The 20,041-nt window shown below is 43.2% G+C and overlaps 1 protein-coding gene across 1 annotated transcript; it reads left to right on the top strand.

The window, feature by feature from the left end:
• The first annotated feature begins 13,111 nt into the window (after positions 1–13,111).
• LOC128065537 (eotaxin) lies at positions 13,112–15,045 on the top strand. Its single transcript, XM_052658735.1, has 3 exons — positions 13,112–13,232; positions 14,442–14,553; positions 14,940–15,045. The coding sequence occupies exons 1-3, from the start codon at positions 13,157–13,159 to the stop codon at positions 15,043–15,045; spliced, it is 294 nt and encodes a 97-aa protein (XP_052514695.1). The 5' UTR covers positions 13,112–13,156.
• Positions 15,046–20,041: the final 4,996 nt, after the last annotated feature.

Below are 20,041 nucleotides of genomic sequence, written 5' to 3'. Positions count from 1 at the left end.
ACAAGAAAACGCAAACTCTAAAGCTTTGATACTCATACCTGCACTGAAGCAAAGCTGGCATCTGAGAAAACAATTAATAGCTCCTATTCTTCCCCAAAGAATAGTCTAATCTAGTCAAAGGTATGGTTTTTCCAGTAGTCATGAATGGATATGAGAGTTGGACTACAAAGAAAGGTGAACACCAAAGAATTGATGCTTTTGCGCTGCTGTATTGGAGAAGACTCCTGAGAGTCCCATGGACTGCAAGGAGATCAAACCAGTCAATCCTAAAGGAAATCAGTCCTGAACGTTCATTGGAAGGACTGATGCTAAAGCTGAAGCTCCAGTTCTTTGGCCACCTGATGCAAAAAGCTGACTCATTAGAAAAACACTGATTTTGGGAAAGATTGAAGGCAGGAGGAGAAGGGGATGACAGAGGATGGGATGGTTTGATGGTATCACCAACTTGATGGACATGAGTTTATACAAGCTCTGGGAGATGATGATAGACAGGAAAGCTGGCATGCGGCAGTTCATGGGTTTGCAAAGAGTCAGACACAACTGAGAGACTGAACTGAGCTGATTCTTCCCAAGATGTGTTCTGAGATAATTTTATTATAATTCTAAGGAATGTGAGCTTTGTACAATTATTTGAATCACATCTTTTCTTTTTTTCAGATTTTATTTTATTTTTTTACTTTACAATATTGTATTGGTTTTGCCATACATCAACATGAATCTGCCACAGGTGTACACATGTTCCCAATCCTGAATGCCCCTCCCACCTCCCTCCCCATACCATCCCTCTGGGTCATCCCAGTGCACCAGCCCCAAGCATCCTGTATCCTGCATCGAACCTAAACTGGCAATTCATTTCTTATATGATATTATACATGTTTCAATGCCATTCTCCCAAATCATCCCACCCTCTCCCTCGCCCTCTCCCACAGAGTCCAAAAGACTGTTCTATACATCTGTGTCTCTTTTGCTCTCTCGCATACAGGGTTATCGTTAAGAGTTGGTATTGTAGTTTAATGTAACATGACATTAACTCCATTAATTACTTCAATAAAATGGGTTTTAAATGTAGACCCTTGGAAACATCCATCAGTACCCTGAAAACCGCAGGACGCTCCTCTCCACTCGACCTCACTGATTTGCCATTAGAAACCTAAAGTGTGTGGTACTGATTAGATATTCAACAACAAAGAAGCTAATATCTTGTGTTGAAAAGATGGAGGTTCATGTTACAAAGAGTCAAAACTGTGAGGTCCTGTCTGTTGAAGTTGTAGCTTTAAGAATGAGTATGAAAAATATACATTAGTCATGTACTTGTTGCTTTTGTCTGCACCTGTTAAAATGTTGCAAGAAAGGGATGAGCTCAGGAAAGAATGGACTGATTTTAAATGCACTATAATTAAGTACCCAAATCTTAGATCTGAGATTATTGGGAAAGCCATCTGTTCTGAGTTCCAAAAATTAAAAGAAGGAATTTAGGAGAGGAAAGTAAAAGGATTTCAGTAATAAAAATCAGGAAAAAAAATTTCTTATTTGGATGAAGTGACTTAGGGCAAAAATCAGATTGAAGCTGGAGCCTTGCCATTTCAAGGCCCATTAAGATCAAGGAGAGAGGGAGGAAGAGAGAGAAAGAGAGAGGGAGGGAGGAAAGTAGAAAACCATTTAATAAGTTTATCTAGAAAGAAACATGGGCTGTGGTTACTGGCATATGAAATTGACTGAGTGGGAAGGTATCAGCCTACTAAGTAATCAAGAGAATTATACTATATCACCATAAAAACCATGACTGAATGATTGTGGACTGGAAAAACAAAAAGAGAAGTCACTGACAGATCAAAATGAAAACAAACTCCAAACCCTACAGTGCAGCAAGCAGTCATCAAAGGCTGCAGGGCCCCCTGGAAGATCATGTCTCTCTACAACACCCACTTCAAAGGTGGCCAAGGGGAGTGCTTACAAGTGCAATCAGGAGCCAGAATCAAAAAGACAAAGGAGACTCCCCAGATTGCAGAATGGAGCTTCAGCAAGGTGAGGGATTTGGTGAGTCCCTCTAACCTCTGCCTGAAGGACTGCATAATTGCTACAGAACATGGGCATCCACCATCTTCCCCTCCATGAAAGAGGGTGTGGATGGCAAGCAGCCTTTCCCCTGCAAACACAATACATTGCATCAGGGGCAAAGAGCTTGTCTTTTTAGTTCACAGGTCACTGGACAAAGTAATGTTGTTGTTCACTTGCTCACTCATGTCCAACTCTTTGAGACCCCACAGACAAAAAAGTACTGGGTTGGCCGAAACATTCCTCCAGTTTTTAAGTAAAAATAAAAGACACACTTTCCATTTTCACCAAGAATTTTATTGAACAACATATTCACCATTTTGTTCCACTATTTTGTGCCATTTTCCCCAAAGCTATTTATTTCTTTTGAACAAAGAACTGTTCCAGGTGCCTTTTATAGTCTTCCAGGGAACTGAAAGTTTTTCCATCAAGAGAATTTTGTAAAGATCAAAATAATGAAAACCTGAAGTTGCAGCATATGAACTTTCCAGCCAAGCCATACAGTTTTTGCTTGATCATCAAAGAAACACTAGGTCTCACATCATCCCGATGGAAGATTATGCATTTTGTGTTGACTAATTCCAAATACATTGCATGTAGTTCTGCTTTCCACTGATCTGATGGGGGTGTGTTGTAATTAATTGTTTGGTTTTCCAGAAGGAGCCCTTAACAGAGAACTCCCTTCCAGTTCCATCACATAAACATCGCCTTCTTTGGATGAAGTCAGGCCTTTGGTGTGGTTATTGGTGGTTCATTTTAGTTGCCCCATGATCTCTTCCATTCCACACTATTTTACAATGTTCACTTTTCATTGCCCATGACAATTTGCTTTAAAAACAGAAATTTTTTTTTTAATGTTTAAGTAGAAAATTGCACTTGGAAATACAATCAAGAAGTTGCTGTTGTTGCTATTGTTTTCTGAACTTATGTGGAACCCAAACATCGAAGCAATGAACCTAGCTAAGCTGGTGCAGATGATTTTCAGTGCTTGATTTGGATATTTGGAGTATGTCAGCTATCTTCCACGTGGTATAACATTTGTTTTCAATTAATGTCTTGATTTGAACACTATCAGCTTCAACTGTTATACCCAATCATGGAGCATAGTTTAGCAAGAAATCTCCAGCATGAAACTTCAAAAACAACTTTTGACATGTTCAATCAATCAGTCACAGCTGGGAATACCAGACCACCTTATCTGTCTCCTGAAAAACCTGTTTGTGGGTCAAGAAGCAACAGTTAGAACTGGACATGGAACAACAGACTGGTTCAAAATTGGGAAAGGAGTGCATCAAGGCTGTATACTGTCACCCTACTTGCTTAACTTCTATTCAGTGTACAGCATGCTAAATGCCAGACTGGGTGAATCACAAACTGGAATCAAGATTGCCAGGAGAAGTAGCAACAACCTCAGATACACAGATGATACCACTTTAAAGGAAAAAAGTGAAGAGGAACTAAAGAGCCTCTTGAAGAGGGTGAAAGAGGAGAGTGAAAAAGCTGGCTTAAAACTCAACATTCAAAAACTTAAGATCATGGCAACCAGTCCCATCACTTCATGACAAATAGATGGGGGAAAAGTGGAAACAGAGACAGATTTTATTTTCTTGGGCTCCAAAATCACTGCAGATGGTGACTGCAGCCATGAAATTAAAAGATGCTTGCTCCTTGGAAGGAAAGCTATGATAAACCTAGACAGTGTATTAAAAAGCAGAGACATCACTTTGCCAGCAAGGGTCCCTATCGTTAAAGCTATGGTTTTTCCAGTAGTCATGTATGGATGTGAGAGGTGGACATAAAGAAGGTTGAGCATTGAAGAACTGGTGGTTTTGAATTGTGGTATTGGAGAAGACTCTTGAGAGTCCCTTGGACAGCAAGGAAATCAAACCAGTCAATCCTAAAGAAAATCAGCTCTGAATATTCATTGGAAGGACTGATGCTGAAGCTGAAGTTCCAACATTTTGGCCACCTGAAATGAAGAGCTGACTTATTGGAAAATACCCTGATTCTGGGGAAGATTGAGGCCAGGAGGAGAAGGGGGCGACAGAGGATGAGATGGCTAGATGGTAGCACCGACTCAATGGATATGAATTTTAGCAAATCACAGGAGATGGTGAAGGGCAGTGTAGTCTGGCATGCTGCAGTCCATGGGGTAAAAAAGAGTCAGACATGATTTAGTGACTAAAAAGTAGCCTTCTCCATACATTGAACTAATCTTTATGTACATTTTAGTTGTGGTTTTCTTTCTTGAAATAATAAAGCATAATATGCTGAAAATGTTTTTTCCCTTCCATCTTCAATATTAAAATAGCTACACAAAACTTCACCAATTTTGATAAATATTTTTTAATGCACGCTGATAAGACAGCTGTCACAGTATAATCTAGCAAGATTGTTTCAAATGAAGTTAAAGACAAGCAAACACTACTAGAGCCATGTTGTGGAAAAATCCAAATGAACTATCTGGTCAACCCATTAGCTCCATATCCTCACCTGGCAGAGAGGACCACCTGAAATCCAGAGGTCCTGAACATTTTGGTGGATGCAGTGACTACATAGGTCTTTGGGTTGTCTGTCTAAGGGTAGGTTAATTGTGTTAACTGATGTTGAGAAAAAGTAAGCAAAGGACAAACTATGATGGAAACTATTAGCCCTCACCAAAATTCATGTGCTCCTCTTCATTTCTCAGCCCCCTTTGCACTTAGTCTAGAGCCATATAATAAGTGAAAGTCAACATGGTGTAGACAGAAATGATACAAGCTGTGTCCATGCCTGGTTCTTTAAAACATCCTACACAATCCATCTGCTCTCTCTCCCCTTGCTTCAGTGACCTTGGCGGTTCCAGTTGCAGATGGTGGCTGTAATTTTCAAACCAGCTGTATCTCAGAGTCACTCCTCAGAAAAGAGCACTCTTGGCAAGGAGACCCAAACCAATATTGCTGTGACACAAACAGAAAATAAGTATCTGTCATGATAAGCTACTGAGATTGTCATGGTTATTATTGTTGAAACATAGGCTAGCTTTACTGTGACTAATGGCTCAAAGAAATACTTCCAGCATTCTATTGCTTCAGATTTATCCTTTGCACAAAAGATTAAAGTTGATTGCTCCAAAAAAGATTATATGGGATAACATAGCAAATGAATCTTTCAGATAAAAAATTTTTAAATATAAGGTCTTTACTTATTTTTATTTATTTATTATAATTTTATTGGGATATAGTTAATTTACAATGTGTTAGTTTCAGGAGTACTTGCATTTGCTTGTGTGCATGCTCAGTGGCTTCAGTCATGTCTGACTCTTTATAACCCTATGGACTGTAGCCCACCAGTCTCCTCTGTCCTTGGGATTCTCCAGGCAAGAATACTGAAGTAGGTTGCCATGCCCTCCTCCAGGGGATCTTCCCGACCCAAGAATTCAACCTGCATCTCGTGCATCTTCTGCATTGCTGGTAGATTCTTTACCCACTGAGCCACCTGGGAAGCTTGTATATACATACACGTGTATATGCACATACATATATATTTAAGTGTGTGTATGCATATACATATATACATATGCACATATATCCACTCTTTTTAAGATTCTTTTCCTGTATAAGCCACTACAGAATATTTAGTAGAGTTAGTTCTCTGTGCTGCCCAGTAGGACTTTATTAGTTATCTATTTTATTTATAGCAGTGTATACATGTCAATCTTCTAATTTACCCCTCTCCCTTCTTACCTCTCAGTAACCATAATTTAACTTTCTACATCAATACCTCTATTTCTGTTTTGTAGATAAGTTCATTTATAGCCTTTTTTTAGATTCCACATATAAGTGGTATCATATGATATTTGTCTTTCTTGGACTGACTTACTTAACTCAGGACAACAATCTCTAGGTCTACCTATGTTGCTGCAAATGGTATTATTTCATCCTTTTATGGCTTAGTAATATTCCACTGTATGTTTGTAATAAACCTCTTTATCCTTCCCCTATTGATGGACATTTCGGTTGCTTCCATGTCCTGGCTATTACACATAGTGTTGCAGTGAATACTGGGGTGCCTGCATCATTTCAAATTATGGTTTTCTCCAGATCATATGTCTGGGAATGGGATCACTGGTTCATAGCTTGAATTTTAGTTTTCTAAGGAATAGCATACTGTTCTCCATAGTGGCTGTACCATTTACATTCCCACCAACAGTGGAAGAGGATTCCCTTTTCTCCACACCCTCCTCAGCATTTATTATTTGTGGGTTTTTTGATGATGGCCATTCTGACCTGTGTGAGGTCACTAAGGAAACAATCTCATTTACCATGGCATCAAAAAGAATAAAATACCTAGGAATAAACCTACCTAAAGAGGAAAAAGAAAACTATAAGACACTGATGAGAAAAATAAAAGATGACACAAACAGATGGAAAGATATACCATGCTCTTGGATTAGAAAAATCAATATTGTGAAAATAGCTATACTACCCAAAGCAATCTACAGATTCAAGCAATCCTTATCAAATTACCATTGGCATTTTTCACAAAAATACAGCAAAAAATATTTATAGTTTTTATGGAAACATGAAAGATCACAAAGAGCTAAAGCAATCTTGAGAAAGAAAAATGGAACTGGAAGAATTAGGCTCCCTGACTTCCGACTATATCTACAAAGCCACAGTCATCAAAACACTATGGTACTTCCGGCACAAAACCGGAAATATAGATCAATGGAAGAGGACAGAAAGTCCAGAGATAAACCCATGCGCCTATGGTCACCTAACCCATGATAAAGTAGGCAAGAATATACAATGGAGAAAAGACAGTCTCTTTGATAAATGGTGCTGGGGAAACTGGGCAGTTACATGTAAAAGACTGAAATTAAAGCACACGCTAATATCACACACAGAATAAACTCAAAATGGATTAAAGACGTAACTCTAAGGCCTGATACTATAAAACCTTTAGCAGAAAACATGGGCAGAACACTCTCTGACATAAGTCACAGCAAGATCTTTTTCAATTCACCTCCTAGAATAATGAAAATAAAAACAAAAATAAATAAATCGGGCCTAATTAAACTTAAAATCTTTTGCACAGCAAAAGAAACCATAAGCAAAATGAAAAGACAACTCTTAGAATGGAAGAAAATATTTGTAGATGAAGTAACCAAGAAGGGATTAATCTCCAAAATACTGAGCTCATGCAGCTCAATTAAAAAAAAAAAAACCCAATCAAAACATGGGCACAAGATCTAAATAGATATTTCTCCAAAGAAGGCATATACATGATTTAAAAGCACATGAGAAGATGTCCAACATCACTAATTATTAGAGAAATACAAATCAAAGTATAAGATTTTTACAAAAAAGGCTTTTTTGTTTTTAGGGAAAATTTTTATAAACAATTTCACAGTAAAGGAAGTCACTTGAATTCCATAAGTCTCTGTTTTCTCCTCTTAAAAATGAACTTAATTTGAATACCTACCTCATATATTTGCTGGGAGGACTCAATGAGTCAACCCACATGAAGTGAAATAATATGGCGGCTTGAATAGATAACAGAAGTTGCATTGTTATTGAAAACTTACTATTTTTTAGACATGTTAGACATTATATACTAACATATATTCCTAACATTTTATCCTAACTTTTTCCTCCAAAAGTGCACCCTTGGTCTCAGTGATCCTTGAGAAAGAGAGGTGTGTGCATGCGTGCTAAGTTGGTTCAGTTGTGTCTGACTCTTTGTAACTCTATGGACTGTAGCCCACCAGGCTCCTCTGTCCATGGGATCGTCTAGGCAAGAATACCGGCGTGAGTTGCCATGCCTTCCTCCATGGGAGCTTCCTGACCCAGGGATCAAATTTGCGTCTCTTATGTCTCCTGCACTGGCAGGATCTTTACCACTAGTACCACCTGGGAAGCCCCAAGAAAGAGAAGCAGCAGACCCTGCTTTGCACTTGGGAAAACAGGGTCCAGGGGCTTTGAAATGGTGCAATTGTCACCAGACAGGGTCCAGAATCAGTTCAGCCTAAAACACAGCACCTCGCCTTAGGGATTTTGTTACTGGTTTCCAAGTCTCAGGTCTCTATATTCTTTTTTTCTTTTTTTTAAAGAGAGGATTGGAATAAAATGAAAGTTAACTTCTAGGAGCCTGGTGGGCTACAGTCCATAGTTTCACAAAGAGTCGGACATGACTGGAATGACTTAGCACACATGCACAATGTCTCAATTCTGTGTATAACTTTGCATTATTAGAGGAACTAGGGGACAGAACTGCAAAACAAACAAGGAGCCCTGATTCCCAGGATCCTTGCCAACTGGTCATCCATCATTCTTTGGAAAACACTCGGGACAGGAATGGCAATCCACTCCTGTATTCTTGCCTGGAGAATTCTATGGACAGAGAAGCCTGGCGGGCTATAGTCCATGGCATCACAAAGAGCTGGGCATGACTGAGCAACTAACACACATGCACAGGAAGCTAAGATTTCCCACTGACGGGGGTGGGGGGAACCCATGCCCTGCCCATCACTCAGAATCATTCCTGACCAAGGCCCCACATCTATCAGGCTCCAGGCCAGGGTGAAGAATCAGATCCAGCTCAAGTCATTGCGGAGTGCTAGTTCCAAGGAAGAGAGACACAGCAGCCAATAAAGCTGCCTCCACTTCTAAGAGACAGCCAGGCAGCTGGACGGAACAGCTGCTGAACTTCAATGATATGCGATTTTGGTTTATTTATTTCCACTGAGGTTTTTCTGATTCAGATTCAATCCAAACTTTTGGATGGAAACACAAAAATGTAAAGTCATTTGTTCATAGGGCCCTCGAAACACCCAGGAGAGTTCTAAAATTATTCCTATTAAGGACATATAATCACTCAGCTGCATCTGCCACACACCTTAGAGGTCAGGAATGTTCCCAGCTTGTTATACTGACACAGCTTTGGAGACCTCATATCCTCCACATGTGTGACTCAGGCATCCCTTAGGGTAACATGCTTTTACGTGGAAGCAGTTGGGAAAATTGAGGAGAAGACGTGGAGGAAGCCAATTGGCCAGCCTCAGGGCCCTTTTCTAGCACCCATTGGATAACAAATTCTGACCAATTTCTTAATATATGCATTTCCACTTACTGAGTAACACAGTAATCACTACACTAGGGTGGCTCAGCTGCCTGCAGCTGTGAGAATCTGCCTGCAATGTGAGAGACCTGGGTTTAATCCCTGGGTTGGGAAGATCCCCTGGAGAAGGGAAAGGCTACCCACTCCAGTATTCTGGCCTGGAGAATTCCATGGGCTACAGTCCATGGGGTCACAAAGAGTTGGACATAACTGAGCGACTTTCACTTCATTTTTATTATATTATATATATATAGCCATTATATATGTATAAGCCAAATATATATATATAGCTTCTCAAGTGGTGCTAGTCATAAAGAACTCGCCTGCCAATGAAGGAGACATGAGAGATGCAGGTTTGATCTCTGGTTTGGGAAGATCCCCTGGAGGAGGGCATGGCAACCCATTTAGATATTCTTGCCTGGAGAATCCCAAGGACAGAGGAGCCTGGTGGATTGCAGTCCATAGGGTTGCACAGAGTCAGACACTACTGAAGCAACTTAGCCTGTGTGTGTGTATTCATTTATTTCACACAACAATCCTCTAAGATAGGCATAGTTAGTATTTCCATTTTAACATAGCAGAGATTGGCTAGTAAGTTGTCCATGGTATCAAAGCTAATTAGTAGCAGAAAGTGAAAGCAATAGTTGTGTCCAACTGTGCAACCCCATGGACTAAACAGTCCATAGAATTCTCCAGGCCAGAATACTGGAGTAGGTAGCCTTTCCCTTCTCCAGGGGATCTTCCCATCCAAGGGATGGAACCCAGGTTTCCCGCATCTTGGGCAGATTCATTTCCAGCTGAACCACCAGGGAAGCTCATTTGTGGCAAAGCCACCAGGATCCTGATTTCAGAGTCTACACCAGACCACCTCTTCCGGAGCTGAGCAGGAAAGAACAAGGAAGATCCAAATTTCCTGGTCTCTACTTGGTCTCTTTATAAATAATTGGTCTCCAGTTACTTTAGATGGGAGCTTAGAGACCATGCAGGCCAGTAAGGGGACTCTCTTAATCTTGTGCCCATGATGGACATGACCAGTCAGCCATATCACTGCAATCTACTACTGCAAGGCAAGTTCTCAGAGTCCTTCTCAATATACTTCTCTGTGTAACTGTACAAATTTGATACATGAGGGTAAAGGAAAAGCCTGGAAACAGCCTTGCAATGACTCCATATCACTATTCAATTCTGTGTTCACCCCATTAAAGACTCTAATTAAGGACTTCATTAAAGACCCTACTAATGATGACTTCTCCTTACACCATCTTCTACTAGGGAGCATAACGCTATGACTGAAGAAGATACACATGGATTCTTGTCTGCCTTTTCTCTTTGGTGTTTTTAGCCATCAGGCACCTTATCTGCAATGTGCGCTCAGGGAGTAATAAGAACTAGATGGCTGGTTTTTCAAATGCGTTCCTTGAATCCTTGGGGTAGGATGGCACGTTATTTTTGTCATTTAGTCACTAAATGTGTCTGACTCTTTTGCAAACCCATGGACTGTAGCCTGCCAGGATCCTCTGCCCATGAGATTTTCCAGGCAAGAATAACTGGAGTGGGCTGTCATTTCCTTCTCCAGGGAATCTTCCTGATCCAGGGATCGAACCTGCATCTCCAATCATTGGCAGGTGGATTCTTTACCACTGAGCCACCAGGGAAGCCCTGTGAGGGCAGGGGGTCGCCTATTCTGCTTCAAACAGAACCTATCCATGACAGTATATTTGAGGTACAGGATTTGGCTATTTGATTTCAATTGGAAAAGGCTTTAGCAGCTAAGTAAACAGTTTAGAAATGCACAGGAACCTCCATACTGTTTTCTATAGAGTACACACCAATTTCCACGCCCCCCAAGAGTGCACAGAGACTCCCTTTTCTCCACATCTCAACAACACTTACTGTGTCTTGTCTTTTTAACAAAAGCCATCCTAACAGGTATGGAGTGATATTGCATTATGGTTTTGACTTGCATTTCTGGGGTGGTGGTTGTCAAAGTGTACAAACATTCAGTTATAAGATGAATGAGTTCTGGGGGTCTAAGGCACAGCAAGGTGACTCAAGGTAATAACACTATATTATATACGTGAATATAATGTGGTTTTGAAGAAGATTCCTGAGAGTCCCTTGGACAGCAAGGAGATCAAACCAGTCAATCCTAAAAGAAATCAACCTTGAATATGCATTGGGAGGACTGATGCTGAAGCTGAAGCTCTAATACTTTGGCCACCAGATGCGAACAGCTGACTCACAGGAAAAGACCTTGATCCTGGGAAAGACTGAAGGCAAAAGGAGAAGAGGGAAGCAGAGGATGAGATGGTTGGATGGCATTACTGATTCAATGGACGTGAACTTGGGCAAACTCTGGGAGATGGTGAGGGACAGAGAGGCCTGGCATGCTGCAGTCCATGGGGTTACAAAGACTTGGACACAACCTAGAGTCTGAGCAATAACATCAACAATATACTTGAAATCTGCTAAGAGAGTAGATCATAAGTGTTCTCACCACTCAAGAAAGGTAACTATGTGTGATGATAGAGGTGATGGATGCATGAGTTAGCTTGCTTGCAATAATCATTTCCTAATGGCATCCGATCCCATCACTTCATGGGAAATTGATGGGGAAACAGTGTCAGACTTTATTTTTGGGGGCTCCAAAACCACTGCAGATGGTGACTGCAGCCATGAAATTAAAAGATGCTTACTCCTTGGAAGAAAAGTTATGACCAACCTAGATAGCATATTCAAAAGCAGAGACGTTACTTTGCCAACTAGGGTCCGTCTAGTCAAGGCTATGGTTTTTCCAGTGGTCATGTATAGATGTGAGAGTTGGGCTGTGAAGAAGGCTGAGCACTGAAGAATTGATGCTTTTGAACTGTGGTGTTGGAGAAGACTCTTGAGAGTCCCTTGGACTGCAAGGAGATCCAACCAGTCCATTCTGAAGGAGATCAGCCCTGGGATTTCTTTGGAAGGAATGATGCTAAAGCTGAAACTCTAGTACTTTGGCCACCTCATGCGGAGAGTTGACTCATTGGAAAAGGCTTTGATGCTGGGAGGGATTGGGGGCAGGAGGAGAAGGGGACGACCGAGGATGAGATGGTGGATGGCATCACTGACTCGATGGACATGAGTCGGAGTGAACTCCGGGAGTTGGTGATGGACAGGGAGGCCTGGCGTGCTGCGATTCATGGGGTCGCAAAGAGTCGGACATGACTGAGCGACTGAACTGAACTGAACTACTGAACTGAATGCATATAAATGCCAAACCATCACACTGTACACCTTCAATACATAACAATCTTTATTTGTCAAATATTCCTCAGTAAAGCTGAGTAAAGACTGCACAGGAATAGGAACTATTCAGTTCTGATGTTCTACGACACTAAATTATCAGGGAACTAAGATTCTCTGACTGCTAGATTGAATTATGGGGGTGAGATTCTCGTGTGCTACAGTTTATGGGTTCCCAGAGACCTGGAAATGTTCAGAGTTGCTGAGATCTCCCGCATTTGGATGGAAGCCTGGCAGAAATCTTAGTGCCCCTTTCTAACCTTCAAAATCCTAAAGACCACCACATGAACATAGGAACCAGGGAAGGTACTTCAATCTCCTTGTCTCTTCATGCCCTCGGTCTCCTGGATTCTTTTTCCACTGCATAAGGTTCATTTCAGAGAAAGCAGAGCTTTGTAAAAATGACCCTGTAGATTACCATCTGTTCTCAGTTATCCCACAAATATGGGTTAAATGAAAAAAAAAAATGTGTCGAGTCCTCACCCCCTAGTTTACCTCTTCTGTCCTGTTAACTTGCTGGAATCTGTAACAGCAGTTTAGGACTTGCCTTCGTTATGATTCATTCATGACCTTGGCCAGGCAAAAGCTTCCCTGGATGCTCCCACAGACTCTGCGCTGTCTTTAAAAGGCACACAGAGCAGCCAGAGCTGCAGAGAGGCTGAGACAAACTCAGGAACCGGCAGCTCTCAGGCTGAAGCTGGCGACCTCGCCCCTCGACATGAAAGTCTCTGCAGTGCTCCTGTGTCTGCTGTTCACAGCCGCCCTCTGCAGCATCCAGGTGTTGGCTCAGCCAGGTAAGCTCCTCTCTCTGCAGGAAAACTGATCACTGCCTTCACTGTCAGATCATCAAGAATCTTCAGAGACTTGCTGAGAACTCCCTCATTTTAAAGATGGGAAAACGGGTTTCATGAGTGGACAAGAAGAGCCTCAACCTCACAATCAGAGCAAGAGGCAGAACTAGAAACCCAGGCCACTGAGCTGGTCTTCCTGTTCCTTCCTGACATGAATATTGAGAGCAAAGTTGTGTCCATCCATGATCTGGATGCCCTCGCTTGTTTGAGGATGGGGCACATGAGAGAATGACTTCTCTTACTAGGGGCATAGAGGGGATTTTTGTCCGTGATGGAGAGAAAAAAACAATCTTTTGATTGTACACCCCAGATTTTTACTGGACTCCAATACAGCCTTTAGGATCAATGGTTAGAGGAAGGGCATGAGGTCCCAGGGGGATCTCTCAAGTTGATGTGTTTTGATTCTGTTTGGGAAAAATATCTATATGTTTGTATATAACTCATGTTTTCACCCTCTGATGACTTAGATTTACTGTATGTATCAGTCTGAATAAGGCAATGCACACTGGGGTAACAAGCAAACCGAAATTATTGGTGGCTTAACACAACAAAGGTTAGTTTTCTTACCTATACTGAACATTCATAATGTGTTGGCTAGAGTTTTGACTTCATATACTCAGGATTCTGGATGGATGGAGCAATTGATGGATTGGGAACATTACTGCTTAGTGTAATGAAGGAAAAGAAAGATCTCAAAGGTCTTGCACTGGTAATTACAAAAACTAGCTTAGAAATGGCATGTCACTTTGTCTCCTCACTTTCTGGTCAAAATTAGTTAATGGTTCTAATCAACCAAGAGTAGCAGAGAAATGCGAGTCTACTATGTGTCCAGAAATCAGAGAATGGAGACTATCTCGTGAATGGAATTATGACTTTGACACAGCTACATAACTCTTTGTAAGGACAAAATTGGAGTGTATGGCATTGACCAAGCTTTTTCCAAATCCTTGCCTGTAACAATGGGTCTCTATTGCATAGCTGGGGACACTTATCAATGGGAGAGGTACAGGATCTCAGAGCAGACAGATTCTGCCTCCATCTCTTGCATTTCTTTGCCTTCTCTTAAATTTCCTTCCTTACAAAGTCATGCTTAAGAATTATCTACATGTCATTAGTGCTCATGCTTTCTGTTCACTTCTCCCCCCACTTCAGCTTCTATTCCAACCATCTGCTGCTTTAATGTGTCCAGAAAGAAGATCTCCGTTCAGCGACTGCAGAGCTACAGAAAAGTCACGGGCAGCAAATGTCCTCAGAAAGCTGTGATGTAAGTAGACAAAGCTTACCCTCTCCCAGTCCCAAACTTCATTTGTGGGGGAGAGAGTTCCTGAAGCAACACTAGAGCCACCTGGAGCTCTGCACTTAGCTTCATCTCTGTAATCCAATCCATGAGTTTTCACAACAGGAAATTTTCACTCTAGCTCTCAACGTAGACGTTTGTTCAGATCATCCCAGTTCCTTGAGTCAAGAGCAAGAATGGCTCCACTGATCCATCACGAGCAGCCACTCCCCATCAGCATCCCACCCTTCCTCTCTTCCCTCCCCTGCTCCCTCTGCAGGCCCTTTATCCCATGGCAGATGGTGCTGGAAGGTTTAGAATTAAACGAGCACACTTTTCAAAGAGGATCCTTAATATTTTCTTCTCTCCCACAGATTCAACACCAAACAGAACAAGAAAATCTGTGTTGATCCCCAGGAGAAGTGGGTCCAGAATGCCGTGGAGTACCTGAACCAAAAATTCCAAACTTTAAAGTCATAAATATTCACCTTTTAAAAAAAGTATTCACCTTTTTAAAGAGCCTCAAAAGTCTTGGTTCACTTTCCGGTTCTTCCTAAGATGTATTCTGAGATAATCACAACTTCATTCTAAAAGTAATGGCTTTTATTTAATAACGAAACATGCATGTTTTATTTAAAGTTATTAAAGATTTTAAAAGTTCTCCACCATGGATTTTTGCTATTTTTAAAATGTAAAGCTTTGGTTGGGTCCCTTTCCTGCGGTGAACCCCAATTCAATCCCCTGCAAAGGATGAAGAATGTTGTCTCTTTCCTCCTTACTTCCCTGGAATCTTGTAAGGGTGCTGGCAAGGATCATCAAAAGGACAGTGTTTTGTATTTTTAAGAAGACGTCGCTCAAGGAAAGCATGGGATGAATTGAGAGAACAGCATGGAAACATGTATATTACCATATGCAAAATAGATAGCAAGTGAGAATTTGCTGTGTAGAACAGGGAACTCAACCCAGGGTTCTGTGACAACCTAGAGGGGTATGATGGGGTGGGAGATGGGAGGGGAGTTCAGAACAGAGAGGGCGTGTGTATACCTGTGGCTGATTCGTGTTGATGTGTGGCAGAGGCCAACGCAGTATTGTGGAACAAACATCCTCCAATCATTGCATTTTGTTCTATACTTCTCAATATTCTACAGTGATAATCTCTGATAACTAAAAAAAAGAAGACATCACTCTCGTAAACCAAACGAGACGCATAATGTGAAATAGAAATGCATGTTATTTTAGGAAATTATAAACATACATTTTTTTTACATTCTGTGGTTGTGCTTTTTGTGGAGAATCCACATTGATTTGGGAGGGAGAAAGAGAGGAGAAGGGATGAGAGATGTGGCTATGGAGGGGGATTGTGTTCCTGAGACATGGTCTTTCGGTGCTGCTGGTTTTGAATGCAATTCAGGGCAGGGGGTGGGGTGGGCTGTGAAACGGAGACAACCAGACAAAACCTTTCCATCCCTCTGCTTCCCAGTCTCCCAGAGAGGTTTCCCAGACCCCAGGTACTTCAGTCTCTTATTCAGCAGGCCCCTCACCACCATTCCTTTCCCGGTCAGGGCCATGCTTACCCCAGATTTTTCTCCCGTGACCCACTGTACCCTGTGATATCCTCCCCATGTCTGCTTTATTCCTCTGTTTGAAGAAGGAATTCATAGGGCCTGGACCTCATCTTAGGCCTGTTCGTGCTGATCAGGCTCGGCCACCTCTCCAACGGACTCTGGACTCTGTGCTTAGTGCCTATGGAAACTACAATAGAAGGATGACACCCCCTCTGAACAGGGGAATGTTGAAGATCACATCCAGGTTACTCACCGCCTGAGAGAAAACATATTCTAATCACCCCTGCCTCCAGACAGATAATAAATTCTTTCTGTATCTATCGGAGTGTAACCGCAGGCTTATTGATTATTAACTGTTTGAACACCTAACACTTGATAACACTTGAATAATGGGGTTATTGTGATTGCATTTACCCTTCCTTTGTTTTATGTAAGCCTCAAGGAAATTGGGTTGGTGGGTTCGGACATATACACATGGGGTATAAGAGATTTTCACAAATGCTGGTCGGGGTCCTTGGCTAAGAGGAGACTCTGCCTTGGGCCCGCCGGTGTAATAAACTGCACTCCATTATCTTCATTGTCCTTCTGAGTTAGTTTGTTTCCCGGAATGGGTGGCTATAACATTTGGTGCGTGGGCCGGGAAACTCCTCGCTTTGAGGAGACAGGTCTCATTTGAGGCCACCCTGAGGCTTTGTAGCTTGAATCTGCTAGAGAGGGGAAGGCGCCTCGCCCCTCTGGAAGAATTTGGCTTCTCAATGCCCGGTTTCTTCACTTTGGCTGGTAGTGAGTGACAGCAAGGGAACTGAGCGCTCAGGTTGGGAGGAGCCCACCCGGCAGGGTGGAAGAGGGGGCCTGATCACCCCCCTGGGAGGGACCAGAAGGGAGACGCATAGGAAACTGGTTTAGGTTGGTGACAATAGCTGCTCGGCACTCAGGTCGACGGCCGTGCCAGGGATAAAGAAAGGGAACTTAGGGTTTAAGAAAGCCAGTCAGGAGGTGTGTCCACGCTGTCTTAGGGAACGTGCTGAGCTGGCACCACAGGGTTTTAGAAAGAGGATATCTATTTCCGTGTGCTCGTATTCTGCCCTCCCCCAGGAGGTACCCATCTGCTGTGTGACCCATCATCTCCCCTGCCAGTGGAAACAGGTAAACTGGCTTCTCAGGAAGGCCCTGGGACGTGGGAATCCAGAGGTAAGAAAATGGGAGGAAGCGGATCTAAGGCCACTGTATTGGAGAATATGATTAAGAATTTTAAGAAAGGATTCGATGGAGACTATGGGAGGAAAATGACGCCCGGCGGGCTCCCTACACTTTGTGAAGTCGAATGGCCTTCAATGGGAGTTGGCTGGCCACCAGAGGGCACTATGGACTTAAATCTCATAAAGGCAGTCTATGCTATAGTTACGGGAAAGCCCAGACACCCTGACAAGTTCCCGTACATAGACACTTGGCTGGGAATAGCCCAAGACTCCCCAAATGGGCCCGTTTTTATGCTCATGGTGGGGAAGGAAAAATCTTGACGGCCCAAAAGGTAACCAAGGATGAGGAAGAAATTTTACAGGACCCTAAAGGAGATGAGCTTCCACCACCACTGTATTGGATGATGGTTCCGCCAGCTAGTAACACTGCGGCCACCGGAGGCCCAACCAGAGGAACCAGCCCGAGACCGGTAAGCCTCCCAGAGTCCTCAACGGTCCTGACAGCTCCACAAGTTGTCGAGCCGCACCCCCTGCAAGCTCCAGCCTCAGCTGGAGGGACAATGAGCCCACCGGACTCTACCAGCCTGGATGCTGCCACGGCTGCTGCTGCTGCTGCCAAGTCACTTCAGTCGTGTCCAACTCTGTGCGACCCCATAGACGGCAGCCCACCAGGCTCCCCCGTCCCTGGGATTCTCCAGGCAAGAACACTGGAGTGTGTTGCCATTTCCTTCTCCAATGCATGAAAGTGAGAAGTGAAAGTGAAGTCGTTCAGTCGTGTCCGACTCCTAGCGACCCCATGGACTGCAGCCCACCAGGCTCCTCCGTCCATGGGATCTTCCAGGCAAGAGGACTGGAGTGGGGTGCCATTGCCTTCTCCGGGATGCCTGCCACTACGTTCCCTAAACTCTACCCTCTACTCCCGGTAAGTACTCCTGGACAAGGGGGAGGAACCACTGGAATTAAACAAAGGTTCTCCTCTGCCAAAGAGCCAGAGGACAGAATACCCTTGCAGATGCCCCTCAGAGAAGCTCAGCAACCCCCAATGATAGGGGAGGATGGTAACTATCACCAAGCTCCTGTAACCTATTACTATCAGCCCTTTTCATCAACCGATATACTGAACTGGCAAAAACACACCTCCTCTTACTCCGTGGAACCCCAGGGCATGACTAGGCTAATGGAGACTATTTTCCGCACTCATCGACCAACCTGGGATGATGTAATGCAATTACTAGCATCTCTCTTTAGTACAGAAGAGAGATATAGGATCAACACTGAGGCAAGGAAATGGTTACAGGAGATGGTTCCTGAGGGCATTGCTAACCCAGAGAGCTGGATAGAGCAAGCCTTCCCCACTGACAGACCTAATTGGGACCACAATACAGAGGAAGGAAAAATCCAATCAGACAGATACCAGACGGCAATTATACAAGGACTTAAAAGGGGAGCCCGGAGGCCGATGGACATATCTAAACTGGCCAGAATAGTTCAGAAGGGAAACGAGTCACCTTCCGAATTTTATGAGAGACTTTGTGAGGCCTACAGACTCTATACCCCCATAGATCCTGAAGCTACGGGCTTCCAGATTGTTATCAATTCGGCATTTATCTCGCAAGCATGTCCTGACATAAAATGAAACCTTCAAAAGACCAAGGGAGTTCTATCCATATCTCAGCTGATTGAAACAGCAGATAAGGTGTTCTGGAATAGAGACATGGAAATACAAAAGAAATACGAGAAAAAGGTATAAAGACAAGCAGAGGAGAACAGACCAGGGGTTTACAATTTTGGCTGCTGCGCTTGGAAAGTCTTCCGAAGACTTTTCCACCGCTAAAGCAAAGAAACGCCCCCTAGCTTCAAGGTCAGGACAGCCCTCCAACCGGTCCCTACAGAGGCCACAGGCTCCATTACAGCCAAATCAATGCACCCGCCGTGGGTTCGGTCATTGGAAGAATGAATGCCCAGAAGGAAGAAGGGGGAACAAGTCCCTCCCAGTTGCAGAACTCACTAACATAGCGACTTAATAGGGATGCTGGGGCTCAAAGACATCAGGTCCCCGAGAGCCCATGGTAACTTTAAAAACTGGGGACCAAGACACTGACTTTATGGTGGACACCAGGACAGAATTGTCTGTGGTAACTAAACCCGTGGTGCCACTGTCTAAAAGGACTGCCACTGTAACTGGGGTTTCGGGAGAAGAAATGGTTAAGTCGTTTTGCCAGCCCACAAGTGACTCATGAGTTCCTGTATATCCCTGAGTGCCCAGTACCCATGCTGGGGAGAGACTTACTCTCCAAACTGGGAGCACAAGTGACTTTCTCTCCTGAAGAGAGGCCCACTTTTTGGGTGGGCACAACAACCTACTTCCCTCTCTGTGCCCCCTCAAGACGAATAGAGGTTACATGAGCCCCCTGGAGATAGATAAGACAAGGCAACAGAGCTGGAGAGAAGGCTAACTCAGCTGTTCCCTGAGGTCTGGGCCGAAGATAATCCCCTTGGGCTGGCCAGACACCAAGCCCCTGTAATAATACAACTCAAACCTGGCACCACCCCAGTGAGAAAGCGTCAATACCACAGAAGCCTGAATCGGGATTCTGCCTCACATCAGCAGGCTAAAACAGGCAAGCATTTTTGCCAATCAGCCTGGAACACACCAATCTTACTGGTAAAGAAAGAAGGAGGACAAGACTATAGGCCCGTACAGGATCCTAG

This window comes from Budorcas taxicolor, chromosome 19 (genome assembly GCF_023091745.1).
Source record: "Budorcas taxicolor isolate Tak-1 chromosome 19, Takin1.1, whole genome shotgun sequence".
In the NCBI taxonomy this organism is placed as follows: domain Eukaryota; kingdom Metazoa; phylum Chordata; class Mammalia; order Artiodactyla; family Bovidae; genus Budorcas; species Budorcas taxicolor.
This window is presented reverse-complemented; position numbering and strand designations above follow the sequence as displayed.

Bases quoted from the DNA above. Each gene is read 5' to 3' on its own strand.
- LOC128065537 (XM_052658735.1), top strand. From the start codon at position 13,157: ATGAAAGTCTCTGCAGTGCTCCTGTGTCTGCTGTTCACAGCCGCCCTC. The intron at 13,233-14,441 runs GTAAGCTCCTCT...CCCCCACTTCAG, and splicing joins CCAGGTGTTGGCTCAGCCAG to CTTCTATTCCAACCATCTGC. The intron at 14,554-14,939 runs GTAAGTAGACAA...TCTCTCCCACAG, and splicing joins TGTCCTCAGAAAGCTGTGAT to ATTCAACACCAAACAGAACA.